Below are 10,882 nucleotides of genomic sequence, written 5' to 3'. Positions count from 1 at the left end.
CTGAACCTTCTCGGTGCCTTCCTGCAGGCGCGCGAGCTGGCGGCGTCGCTGCGCGCCGAGGCGGCGGCGGCGGCGGCTTCGGTGGCGGAGGAGCGGGCGAGGCGCGAGGCCGCGGCGAGTGGCGAGGGCGAGGCGCGGCGGGCGGCGGCGCAGCTCGCGGCGCAGCTCGACGAGGCAAAGCGAGAGCTCGATCGCTCTGCTCGCGCGGCGCACCTTGCTGCGGGCCGCGAGACGCAAGCGCGCGAGGCGCTCTCCTCGCTGGGGGAGCGATCTGCGCAGCGACTCTCAGAGGCGAGCGCCGCCGCACACGACGGCGCTGCACTGCCTCGCGCCGCCCCCGCCGCTCTCGCCGCCCTCGCCGCCACACGTTGCACTGCTCCGCACACGGCCGGAGCAGAGAAGGGCCCGGCCGAGCCACGTCGCCCTGACCGCAGGCGTCGCGCCTGGCGACGGCAGAGGCGACTCGCCGCGCAGACGACGCGGACGAGCGGGCGCGCCGCGTGCTAGAAGACAAATACAGCCGCACAATGCCGGAGGACGAGCGTGCAGCCCGGTGCAGGCGCGGAGAGCGAGGCCGTGCTCTACCCCCCCCCCCCCCCCTCCTCCCCCTCCCTCCCCCGCCGCCCAGGCCGCCCGCGCGGCGCGCGAGCTCTCCTCGCTGCGAGAGAGGGTGCACGAGCTGCAGCAGTCGGCCGAGGCGGCGCGCGCAACGGCGAGCCGCCGAGCAGAGGAGCGCGAGCTGGCGCGGCGCGGGAGGCGGTGTTTGGGGGACCATCCCTGAGCCGTCGCGTGGGCCCCCCCTGTAGGAGCTCGAGGCGGCGAGGTGCGACGCCGAGGGGCGAGCGTCGGAGCTCGGCGCCGCCCGCGCCGCCCTCGCGGAAGTCGAGGCGGCGGCGCGGCTGCAGGCGTCGTCGGCGGCGGCGGCCGCCGCCGAAGCTGCGACGCGTGAGGAGGCGCTGGGCAGGCGGGCTCGTGAGGCGGAGGCGGCACTCGCGGAGCGTGGCGCCGCGGCGACGGCCGAGGCGGAGGCGGCGGCGGCGGCGACGCTCGCCGAGCTGAGAGGCGCGAGATGTAGCCGAGATGCAGCTGAGAGGCGCGAGCTGCTCGCTGCGGCGGTGAGGGCGATTGGTGGCATCCTTCACGCGGTGGCATCCTTCACGCGTGCCGCGCGTGCCCCCCCCTCCCCCTCCCCCCCCCCTTCACCCCCCCCCCCCCTCCCCCTCCCCTCTCTCCCTCCCCTCTCTCCCTCCCTCAGGTCAGCTCGTCGACGCAGTTCAGAGGGAGGTGACGGCGCGCGCGGCGGCGGGTGAGCTGGCGGAGCTGCTGCGCGAGCAGCAGGCGCGCCGCTCGCAGCTCGACGAGCAGAGGCGGCACGCCGAGCACGAGGCGGCGCGGTGGCGCAGCCGCGCGGCGGACACGGAGCGGGCGGCGGCGGAGGCGGCGCGGCAGGCGGAGCGGTCGCACGCGGCCGAGCTGGCCGCGGCGCGGGCCGCCGCGACGCGAGAGGAGCTCTCCGCCGCCGAGGCGGCGCAGGCGGCCGAGGCGGCGCAGAAGGAGGCGGCCTCCGGCCGGGAGAAGGCTGCGCGCGACCACGCTGACGCGCTGAGGGTGTGCCGGACGCCGCGGCTGTCGCGGCACGGCCTCTGTGGACGCGTCCGCGACACGAGCGGCGCACGTCCCGTAGGTCAAGGACGTGCTCCTCGAGGACCTCGCCGCGCAGCTGGCCGCGGCGCGCACCGCGGCGAGCGCCGCCGAGGAGCGCTCGCGCGGCCTGCAGAGCGCGAGGGCAGAGGCGTCTGAGTGGGGCGGGTGGGGCGCGCGAGATCGCCCGAGGCCGAGCCGAGCTTCTCCCGAGACTAGGCGTCCGCCGGGGCCGACGAGCTCGCGACGGCGCGGGAGACAGTCACGGCACAGGAGACAGCGCTCCGTCGGCTCGAGGAGGCGCTCGAGTCCGAGGTGGAGGCGAGGCGGGCGGCGGAGCGCGAGGCCCCGGCCCATCTCTAGATGGTTGGCAAGTGGCACGCGATGCACGCCCTCACGCCTCGCTCCTCCCGCCTCCAGGCGTCCGAGGCGCGGGAGGGCGTGGCCAAGCGGGACGGGATGCTCTCCTTCGTCTCCAAGGAGGTCGAGTCGGTCAAGTCGCTCTTCGCCCAAAAGGAGGTTGCGATGGAGGCCGAGGCGGAGCGCAAGCTCGCGGCGCGCGGCGCGGAGCTGGCGGCGGCGCACGAGGCGGCGGCCGCCGCGCAGGCCGAGGCGGCCGCTCAGCGGGCTGCGGCGGCGGCGGGGAGCGCCGCGCTGGCCGAGCGCGCCGCGCTGGCGGAGCGGCTAGCGGAGGCGGAGGCGGAGCTGAGGCAGGCGCGCGAGCGGATCGCGCGCACCGAGGGGGAGATGCGCGTGCTGCTGAAGGCGAACGAAGCGCAGAGGAGGAAGGCGGCGCGCGACGTGTCGCAGCTCGCGAGAATCTGCGACGAGTGGAGAACCGCCGCGGAGCTCGCCCCGTGACTAGCCACCCCAACCAATCTTCATCGGGGCACTGCCAATTGTGGTCTCATCTCCATCGCCAAGCGATTATACATTCAAACAATGCGCGGAATCTCCGGTTCGGGCCGGGGTTGGCCAGAGTGGCCGCAGCACGACACACCTCATAGTCATACCTCATTCATACCGTCAGGGGCGGGGAACCCGCAATTTGAGATGCTGAGGGCATTTTGAGTTGCAAAAAATCAATTTAGATTGCATTTTTCAATTCAGAATGCCGAGTTGACTTTTCGCATTTCAAGATGCACACCGCATTCCAAAGATGGTCCACGCATTCCAGGATGCGTCGACCATCCTGGAATGCGAACTGCATTCGTGAATGCGCTAGCATCTGGAGTTACCCCTTTGCATTCTAGGATGCTCCTTGCTATTTCAAGTTGCCTTCCTTAACCTGAGATGCCCAGCATTTTGGCCAATGCCGCATGTCGGCGGGGCATCGGGTAGGCTGCGGCTCGGCCTGCGCCTCGGCAGCCGTTGCCGCTGCGCAGCTGGATATGGTGGCGCACGTGGCGTGGCCTGTCGTTTGCATGTTTTGCGGTGGCAGCCCATAACCGCACGAATTGTGCATGGCCCTCAGCAATCCGTGTTCGATCGGCAACGCCCGTGCCGCTGCTCTGTGTCTCGTTAGAACCAGGTTCGTTGTGAAGAGCTGGGGCGCGCCACCCAAGAGCCTAGGTAGGTGCGGATCGGCAAGAGCGCAATCGATCTTTTTGCCCTCTATCACCTTGGGTTGTAAGAACTTGAAACACACCACGCAGGGGCACAGCAAGCACGGATAGGGCGTTGAGGAGAAAGGGCGTAAGGTGTATGCGCAGCCACGGCCGTGTTGCGGTGGGCGCGCCACCTCCCGCGAGCGCGGCGGGATCGGAATTGCGGCCGGAGGGAAGGGCGAGCCGCCGCCGCCGCCGCCATATACCATCAGCGACGACGACCGCGGCTCGCCCCAAACGCCAGGCGCTGGATCGGCAGTAGGGCTTGGGCGGCGCAGCGTAGGCCTCGAGCCACACGAGTCGCCGACACCCCCCCCTCATCGACGTGATGGCCGCACCCGCTGCCGGCCGATGCAAGCTGCCGCCTCCACCGCACCAGCGATACTGGCCGCGGCTCGCCGCCACGCGCCGGCTCGGAAGAGGGGCTATCGGCGGCGCAGCAGAGCGGCATGCGTCGTCATTCGAGCAGCACCAGGTCCCCTCTTCGACGTGACGGCCGCTCCCGGAGCTGGCCGGTGCGCGCCCGACCCACGCCCCTTCTCGCACCCCCCCGATCCCCCTGCGCGGCGCCCCCTCCACTGCGCGCCGGCTCAAGCGCCTATTGCCAAATCGCGACTTTCGAGCGCAGTGCGTGCGCCCCACACGTCACGCGAGCGCAGGAGAGTTTGCGGCAGAGCAGTACCGTGTACTAGCCGGAGGCATCGCGCCGAAAACCCCGTGCATTCCGCCCCAACAGAGGCTGCAGGAGGCAGATGGCCAATAGCGACGATCGTTACGAAATGTAGCCTTTCCGGGAGGTCTCCAAGCTGTCTTGGGTGGTTGTAGATGAAGGAGGCAGGTGGCCAATAGCGACCATCGTTACGAAATGTAGCCTTACCGGGAGGTCTCCAAGCTGTCTTGGGTGGTTCGCGGTCCGGAAGAGATTCCGAGTCGGCCGAGTCAGCCCGGTGAAGTCTCCAGCCTCATCTGACCGATTGATACGCTCTCGACCCACGAGGCCATTTTCGTGTGCCCACGCGAGGTGCGGGTCGCCTGCCAGTGAGCGAGGGACGGGCTGAGCATGTGTGTACCGGGTCAGGGCAAATGCTGTGACGGGACGCGCCCGCATCTGAACTGCTGCTCAATGAGAGCCAGCAATGCGGGCGCCACGCTCAATGAGCCTTCTCGGTTTACCGAGGCCGTGCTCTTCGAGCCGACGGCGTGGAAGTCGTGCGAGGGCTATGTGTACGGCGACCGTCACTCTGCATCGCCCGCCACCGCAGCTCCTCCGCCCTCTCTGCCTTTGCCACTCTCGCATCGTAGTCGTCGCCATCCGGCCGAACCCACACGCCTCGCAGGTAGTCCCAGTCGCATGGAACGCCAGAGACGGTCGGGGCTCTGGCTCGGGGCCTGGGAGTGCCGCCGGCAGCACGCACAGCGTTCAATGCCTGGCGTCGCTCCGTCCGTGCCGACGACATTTGTAGATGAAGGAGGCAGGTGGCCAATAGCGAAAGATGCATGAAGCAATTCAGGATGCGCGAAGCAATTCAGGATGCGCGCGCATCCTGAATTGCTTCATGCATCTTGGGATGCTCGAGGCAATCTCAATTAAAATGGAGATCGTATCGGGCAATTTGAGATGCCGGAGCATTTCAAATTGCGGGTTCCCCGCCCCTGACGTACAAGGAGCTCGCTCTCTGCGTCTGCTCTCTCCGCTCACCGCAGGGATATGCGAGCTTTTCAGAGTCAAGCGATTGCGCGAAATCCCAGACTGGCGGATTTTGGGGCGCTGTCTAGACTACCCCCTAGGGCCGTAGGGCTAGGGGGCCTATAGGGCTATATACAATATAGGCCTGGGGCGGTGGAGGTGTGTGGGTGTTCGGCACTGCCTCGCCACGTCGAGCGACCGATACCAAAGCGACCCTCCCTGTCCGATCTTCTGGTTCCACTGAGTGATCACGCACAGAAGTCAGAACTCGAATACAGACCCCACGCACACCGCACTCATCTCTCACGCGCTCGTGGCCTCGGGTGTCGGGACCCCGCTCCGCAGTCAACTCGGTTCGAACCGGATCCAAGTCGAACGCAGCTCGCCAGCGGCGAACCAGGCGCGCAAGCCGGTGCCAGGCTCGTCGTCCGCCACAACCGCCGCGTTGAGGAGGGCGAAGAGGAATGCCGAGTGCGTGCCCACCGCCACCTCGCCCTCCTCGCGGGAGCGCAGCCACGCCAGGAATGCGTACCCTCGCTCGGCGAGCGCGGCCTGCGACTCGCGCACCGCCGGGTCGAAGAAGGCGTCCTCGTCGGACGGCATGAGCGAGTAGTCGACGTCGGGAAAGTCCTTCTTCGCCTGTGGTCATATCACGCGAGTGTCGTCATCACCCGCGCCGGGGCCCTCGTCACCTTTCGCCGCACTGACAGGCTCGGGCAACCACACGGACAACCTCGAGTGACCATCTCGTCGCGCCTCGGCGCCGCGGCGCGCATCTCGGGCAGTCTCGAGGCTCATCTCGCCGCGCCTCGGTGACGCTGCGCCGGCCGTCGCACGCGTTGACGCCGGAGATCTCTCGGCAGGACTCGTGGGCGAGGAAGGGGACGCGGCCGACGAGGTGGTCGAAGGCGAGCAGCGCCGTCTTGGTCGCGCGCGCCAGTGGGCTGACCACGACCAGCGAGGGGGAGAGGGACTGCGTCGTGCTGCGCAGCGCGACCGCCTGCTCCCGCCCGACCGCCGTCAGAGGCGGGTCGTGCAGCTCCGGCCGCAGGTACGGCTTGCCTTGGATGCCGTGCTCCTTGTAGAGGTCCGAGAGAAGGTTGTGGAAGCCCTGCCCGTGCCGGATCCAGTGCACGAGCTTGACGTCGCCGCCGGCGGCGCCCGACGGCGGCTGATCGAGCACGCGCACCACGAACGGCGAGCGGCAGATCTGGCCGATCGAAGGCAGCAGCTTCTCGAGGTGGTTGCGCGAGTGCTGCTGGTCCGGACCGGTCAGCGTGCGATTCATCCCATCGCCCGGGAAGGCGTGCTTGCCGTCGACCAGCGGCAAGTCGATGGGCGGCGCTGCCAGGCAAGACCACGGTATGCTGCCGCCGAAAACGTGCGGGAACTCGCCCGCCCGCTGCGCCGCGCCGGCGGGAGGAGCCGCCTCCTCGTAGCGCAGCTCAAGCCCAGCGGCGGCGAGCGCCGACGCCGAGATGGGCAGCATGCAAAGGTCGCCGCAGCTGGAAAAGTAGGCGGCGGCGGTGCCACGCGCTTGCGGGAGCGTGGAGAGGTGGATGAAGCCGACGTCGAGGCCCGGCACGGGGTCGAGCCGGCCGGCGGCCGCAGCGGCGTCCGCGGCGGGCCGGGTCAGGAGGCGGTAGAGAGTGGTGTCTGGCATCTTAGATCTAGGGCGCAGTCTGGCGAGGTGCTCCCACGACTCGGTCTGTCACCGTGCACGGCCCTGAGACTGCAGAAGAGCTTCAGGGTTGCCTGAAGCCTTTCATGCAAATCGGTTCCACTCCTCCCCGCTACCCAGATAGGGGGTCTGATGCCTACGGTTAGACCCCATGCAATAGGTAGGTAGGTCCGGTTTTGACCGCCCCAGAGGGCCCCGCAATAGGTAGGTAGGTGGTGGTGGTGGTGGGGGGGGGTGGGTGGGGGGGGGGGGTGAAAGTAAAAAACCGCTTCGCTTGCGCGGGAGACGGGCCGCGCGTTAGCCGGAACGGGGCCATGCCAGGCGAGTCGCCTGCGGCTAGGACGCCAGCCGAGACGGGTGCGGCGGCGGCGGCCGCGGTGGCGGCGCTGGGAGCCTATTCACAGAGGGCTAACGGGTATTTTTTCGCTTCGCTGCGCGGCCTGGGAATAGGTAGGTAGGTGGGGCACGGAGCCTGGCGATTGGTGTGTGTGTGTTGGTTTTAGCAATACCAAACAAGTGTTAGAGTTGTTGCGATTGGCGCCCGCAATAGGTAGGTAGGTAGGGCGTTTTGGGAGAGAGAGAGATTTTTAAAGACCAACAAGAAATCACGACTCTCACAGTGATTTGGGCTCGGCAGCTTGTTAGCCCTCAGCCGAAGCTGGGGCCGGTCCCGTAGCCGAGAGAGCCCGCGCCGATGAGTTCGACGCGGTCGGGGGGGCCTGCGAAGAGGCCAGCGAGATGGCGATCGCTGTACTTCATGGGGGTCATCAAGTGACCGCGACTGACAAGCCAGAGGTCGATACTCTGGGCGACCCTCTTTCTTGCGTTTTGGTGCGAGTCATAGGCAACAGACCCCCTATCTGGGTAGGAGCCGGAACCCTGTACACACTGTAGTCGGCCCCGTGAACCTTCACGGGACAGCATGCTGTGAGAGCCCCTGTGTGAACGGGCCTTCTAAGCCCGCGGGTAGTCCCCCCCCATCCCCAGGGCCTCCAGGGCTCGCACCTCAACCTCTCACAGGCCAGCGCACAGCGCCATTGGACGTATTTTCTTCTCAATAACAAGGCTGTGAAGAGTGCGTCTTGGGTCCGGAGTTGTGCGTTTATGTGAAGAGTGCGGAAGGGGTTGCCCCATTGCCCCAGGGCGAAGTCGCAGACCTATCGAACATGCTGGGCAGCGACCTGAGTGAGCGGCTCGTGATCGACTCCGATACGTCGGCGGAGCGGGCCACTGCCGCTGCCAAGCGGAAGTTGCTCATCGGCGCCGCCCTCTGCCTCCTCTTCATGTGCGCCGAGATTGTCGGTGGCTATCTCGCGCACTCGCTCGCCATCATGACGGACGCTGCGCACATGCTGTCGGACGTGGCCGGGTTCCTCGTGGGAGTGCTCAGCCTCTTCCTCACCAATCGCGCGCCCACGCCAAAGTACTCCTTCGGCTACCACATCGCCGAGGTGCTCGGCGCGATGGTGAGCATCTCGATTGTCTGGCTGATGACTGGCGTGCTCCTGTACGAGGCGACGAACCGCCTCTTCTCGCCCGAGCCGGTGGACGGCCGCACCATGTTTGTCGTCTCGCTGGTCGGCGTGGTGATGAACGTCGTGCTGATGGCTGTGCTCGGGCACGGGGAGGGAGGCCACGGAGGGCACGGCGGGCACGGCCACTCGCACGGAGGAGGCGGGCACGGAGGCGGCGGGCACGGAGGCGGGCACGGAGGCGGGCTTGCGCCGGTTCGCGCGGTGGCGGACGGCCACGACCACTCTCACGCGCCGGCGGCCGGCCACGGCCACGGCCACGGCCACGCGGAGGAGGGCGAGGGCGGCGAGGCTGGCCACGGGCCGTGCTGCGGCGAGGGCGAGGGTGCGGGCGGCGCCGGCTCGTCGCTCGCGCTGCGCGCGGCGATGTTGCACGTGACCGGAGACGCGTGCAGGAGCCTCCTCTGAACCGTCTCCGGACCTTCCTACAGGCGATGGTCCACGTCATCGGAGACATCGTCCAGTCAGTCGGCGTCTGCGTCGCCGCAGCCCTCATCTGGGCCTTTTCGGACCGGTGGCTCGACGCGAGCGGCGTGTCGTACTGGTACCGCGTCGACCCGGTCTGCACGTACCTCTTCTCGCTCCTCGTGCTCTACTCGTCGTACGGGACGATGAGCGAGGCGGTGCACCTGCTGATGGCGGGGGTGCCTTCGGACATCAACATCTCCGAGGTGCGCTCGCGGCTCAAGGCGATCCCGTGCGTCGTCGGGGTGCGCGACGCAGCGTTGATGAATGGGTGAGAGCTAAAGTCTGAAGGCTCCCTCTCTCACCCAGGCGCACGACGTGCACGTCTGGGCCCTCTCCGCCTCGAAGCGGAACATGTGGGCCCATCTCACCGTCTCGGCGGGCGCCGACTCGGCCTCGGTGCTGCACGCGGCGCAGCGGGCGGCGGCCGACTTCGGGTGCGACCACACCTGCTTCCAGCTTGAAAGCGAGGGCCACATCTGCCACGCCCTGCACTGCGGCCCGCCCGACGTCGCGCACGACCACTCGCACGCGTGACACGGCACCTAGGGGGCCGGCTCCTTGGTGTCCGCCTCCACACGCCTCCGCGCCTCTCGAGCCGCGCCTCCGAGAGGCCACCGGCTGCGGCGGCGGAGGACGCCTGGCAGCGCAGGGAGCTCCTGCCCCCATTTTCTCATCCCTGCGGCGATTTGGGCCTGGGGATGCGGGATGGCCGCCGGACAGACGGACTGCGGGGCGGGCTAGAAGGAGAGCTTGTCTCCCGCTTTTGTCACGAGTGGCCCGTGACGCGTGCGCCGATTTATTTGATGCATTAAGTAAATTATTTCTTCCTTCAAAATGTCCACACACACGGGACACGGCACTCGCGGCCACGTGAGCACTCGCGACGTGAGCAGTGCGGTCCACCGTATTTCTATTTGAGGAGAGATATGGGGGGCTCGAAAACATGGCCGACTGCACGGTGAGCCATATGGACCTTGCACAAAACCTTTTCCTTCTAAGCAGGGCTACACAATGACCCTATAGTGTGGGGGTGGTCCTGGTGAGTTGTGATGAGTAGGATTAGATTAGCCAATGTTATTTTGAAGTTCATATATGAAAATACCAACTTGCCATGTGCACGTCTCCGCGGCGGCGGCCCGGAGGCGGCCCGGCGGAGCGGTCAGAGCAGCACTGCGCCGGCCGGCGATCGACTCTCGACTATAACACGGCTGAGCTTCGAAGGAAAAGGTTTCGCTCGGCACGACGTCGGAGAGCAAACTTCGGCGTTCGTCCTATAGTACAACTGGACGCACGTCGGCAAGTGGGCCCATGACAAGGCGGGCTGCTGCTCAGAATCTGGGCCCTCTTGGCGCTCGCTCTCGCGCTCTCCATAACGGCTTTGCCCCCTCCCTCCCGCGCCGACGTTGGGCAGCCCGACCACGACAACGTCAGCGCCGCCGGCCTGCAACTCGAGGCGCCGTTGAATGAGCACGAGAGCCGGTGCACGACGCGGCGCGGGTGATTCAGCCCAAGGTGACGGCGACGGCGGAGGGGGTGGCGGCAGAGGAAGAGGCGGCGGCGGCGGCGATGGCCGCGGGGTCGGCCCGCCCGCTTTTGCTGCTGGTGCTGTGGGATGTCGGTCATCTCTCATCTGCCACCACTCGCCAGCGACAAGGTTGCTGGGTCCATGGACGCAGACTTGCTGGAGATTGAAGAGGTGCTCGGCGTGCGTTACTGTGCGATCCGAGCCAGATGGCGCTGAGGAACCCTGTCGATGAAGACGACGACCGCTTGGAGTACCTCGTCTCGGCAGGTCCCGACGACCGTGGCTTCCATTCTGTCGCTTGGTTTTTTCACGGCGACTTGGTGGACCATGCAGGGCGGACACGGTCAAGGCAGCGATACAAGAGTACAAGGACTGGATAAGGATCACGGCGCTGGCGGAGGCGTGTGACGAGGCTGATGCTGAGTAGCCGCACCAGCGCTGCTCAGCGGCAGTTTGCGCCGACCAGGGGCAGGGCCAGTGGTAGACAGTGGACGTGGTGAGGCTGCTCTGCGAGCGATGACACTAGCAGGAGCATCATGAGTGTCATCGGAGTCACTTGTGTTACGATATCACCACGCCGCCACGATCGCAAGGGCCGCCTAAGCGCCTAAGCACCCTAAGCACCCCCGCTTAGGCCGCTTAGGCGCTTCAGGCGAGTGACGCGTGACGGCCGACTCCCCGGGGCCTGGCGTGCCTCCGCCGTGGGCTAAGCGCCTGGGAGAGCCACTCAGCAAGTGGTGT

The 10,882-nt window shown here is 67.3% G+C and overlaps 3 protein-coding genes across 3 annotated transcripts; 2 read left to right on the top strand and 1 right to left on the bottom strand.

Annotated features, from left to right (window-relative positions):
• Positions 1-2,004: 2,004 nt before the first annotated feature.
• On the top strand, positions 2,005-2,502 carry EMIHUDRAFT_197258 (hypothetical protein; the record flags this gene model as incomplete). Its single annotated transcript, XM_005767104.1, has 2 exons — positions 2,005-2,160; positions 2,383-2,502. 2 exons carry the CDS (start codon positions 2,005-2,007, stop codon positions 2,500-2,502), a joined length of 276 nt encoding a protein of 91 aa, XP_005767161.1.
• A 2,778-nt stretch (positions 2,503-5,280) lies between these two features.
• On the bottom strand, positions 5,281-6,223 carry EMIHUDRAFT_197255 (hypothetical protein; the record flags this gene model as incomplete). Its single annotated transcript, XM_005767103.1, has 2 exons — positions 5,281-5,574; positions 5,753-6,223. 2 exons carry the CDS (start codon positions 6,221-6,223, stop codon positions 5,281-5,283), a joined length of 765 nt encoding a protein of 254 aa, XP_005767160.1.
• A 1,552-nt stretch (positions 6,224-7,775) lies between these two features.
• On the top strand, positions 7,776-9,435 carry EMIHUDRAFT_414632 (hypothetical protein). The gene is made up of 3 exons (XM_005767102.1): positions 7,776-8,516; positions 8,585-8,858; positions 8,923-9,435. Exons 1-3 carry the CDS (start codon positions 7,783-7,785, stop codon positions 9,148-9,150), a joined length of 1,236 nt encoding a protein of 411 aa, XP_005767159.1. The 5' UTR covers positions 7,776-7,782; the 3' UTR covers positions 9,151-9,435.
• Positions 9,436-10,882: the final 1,447 nt, after the last annotated feature.

Source organism: Emiliania huxleyi (genome assembly GCF_000372725.1).
Source record: "Emiliania huxleyi CCMP1516 unplaced genomic scaffold EMIHUscaffold_5, whole genome shotgun sequence".
NCBI lineage: Eukaryota > Haptophyta > Isochrysidales > Noelaerhabdaceae > Emiliania > Emiliania huxleyi.
Note: the sequence above shows the minus strand (reverse complement) of the source record. Positions and strands in the feature narration are given on the sequence as shown.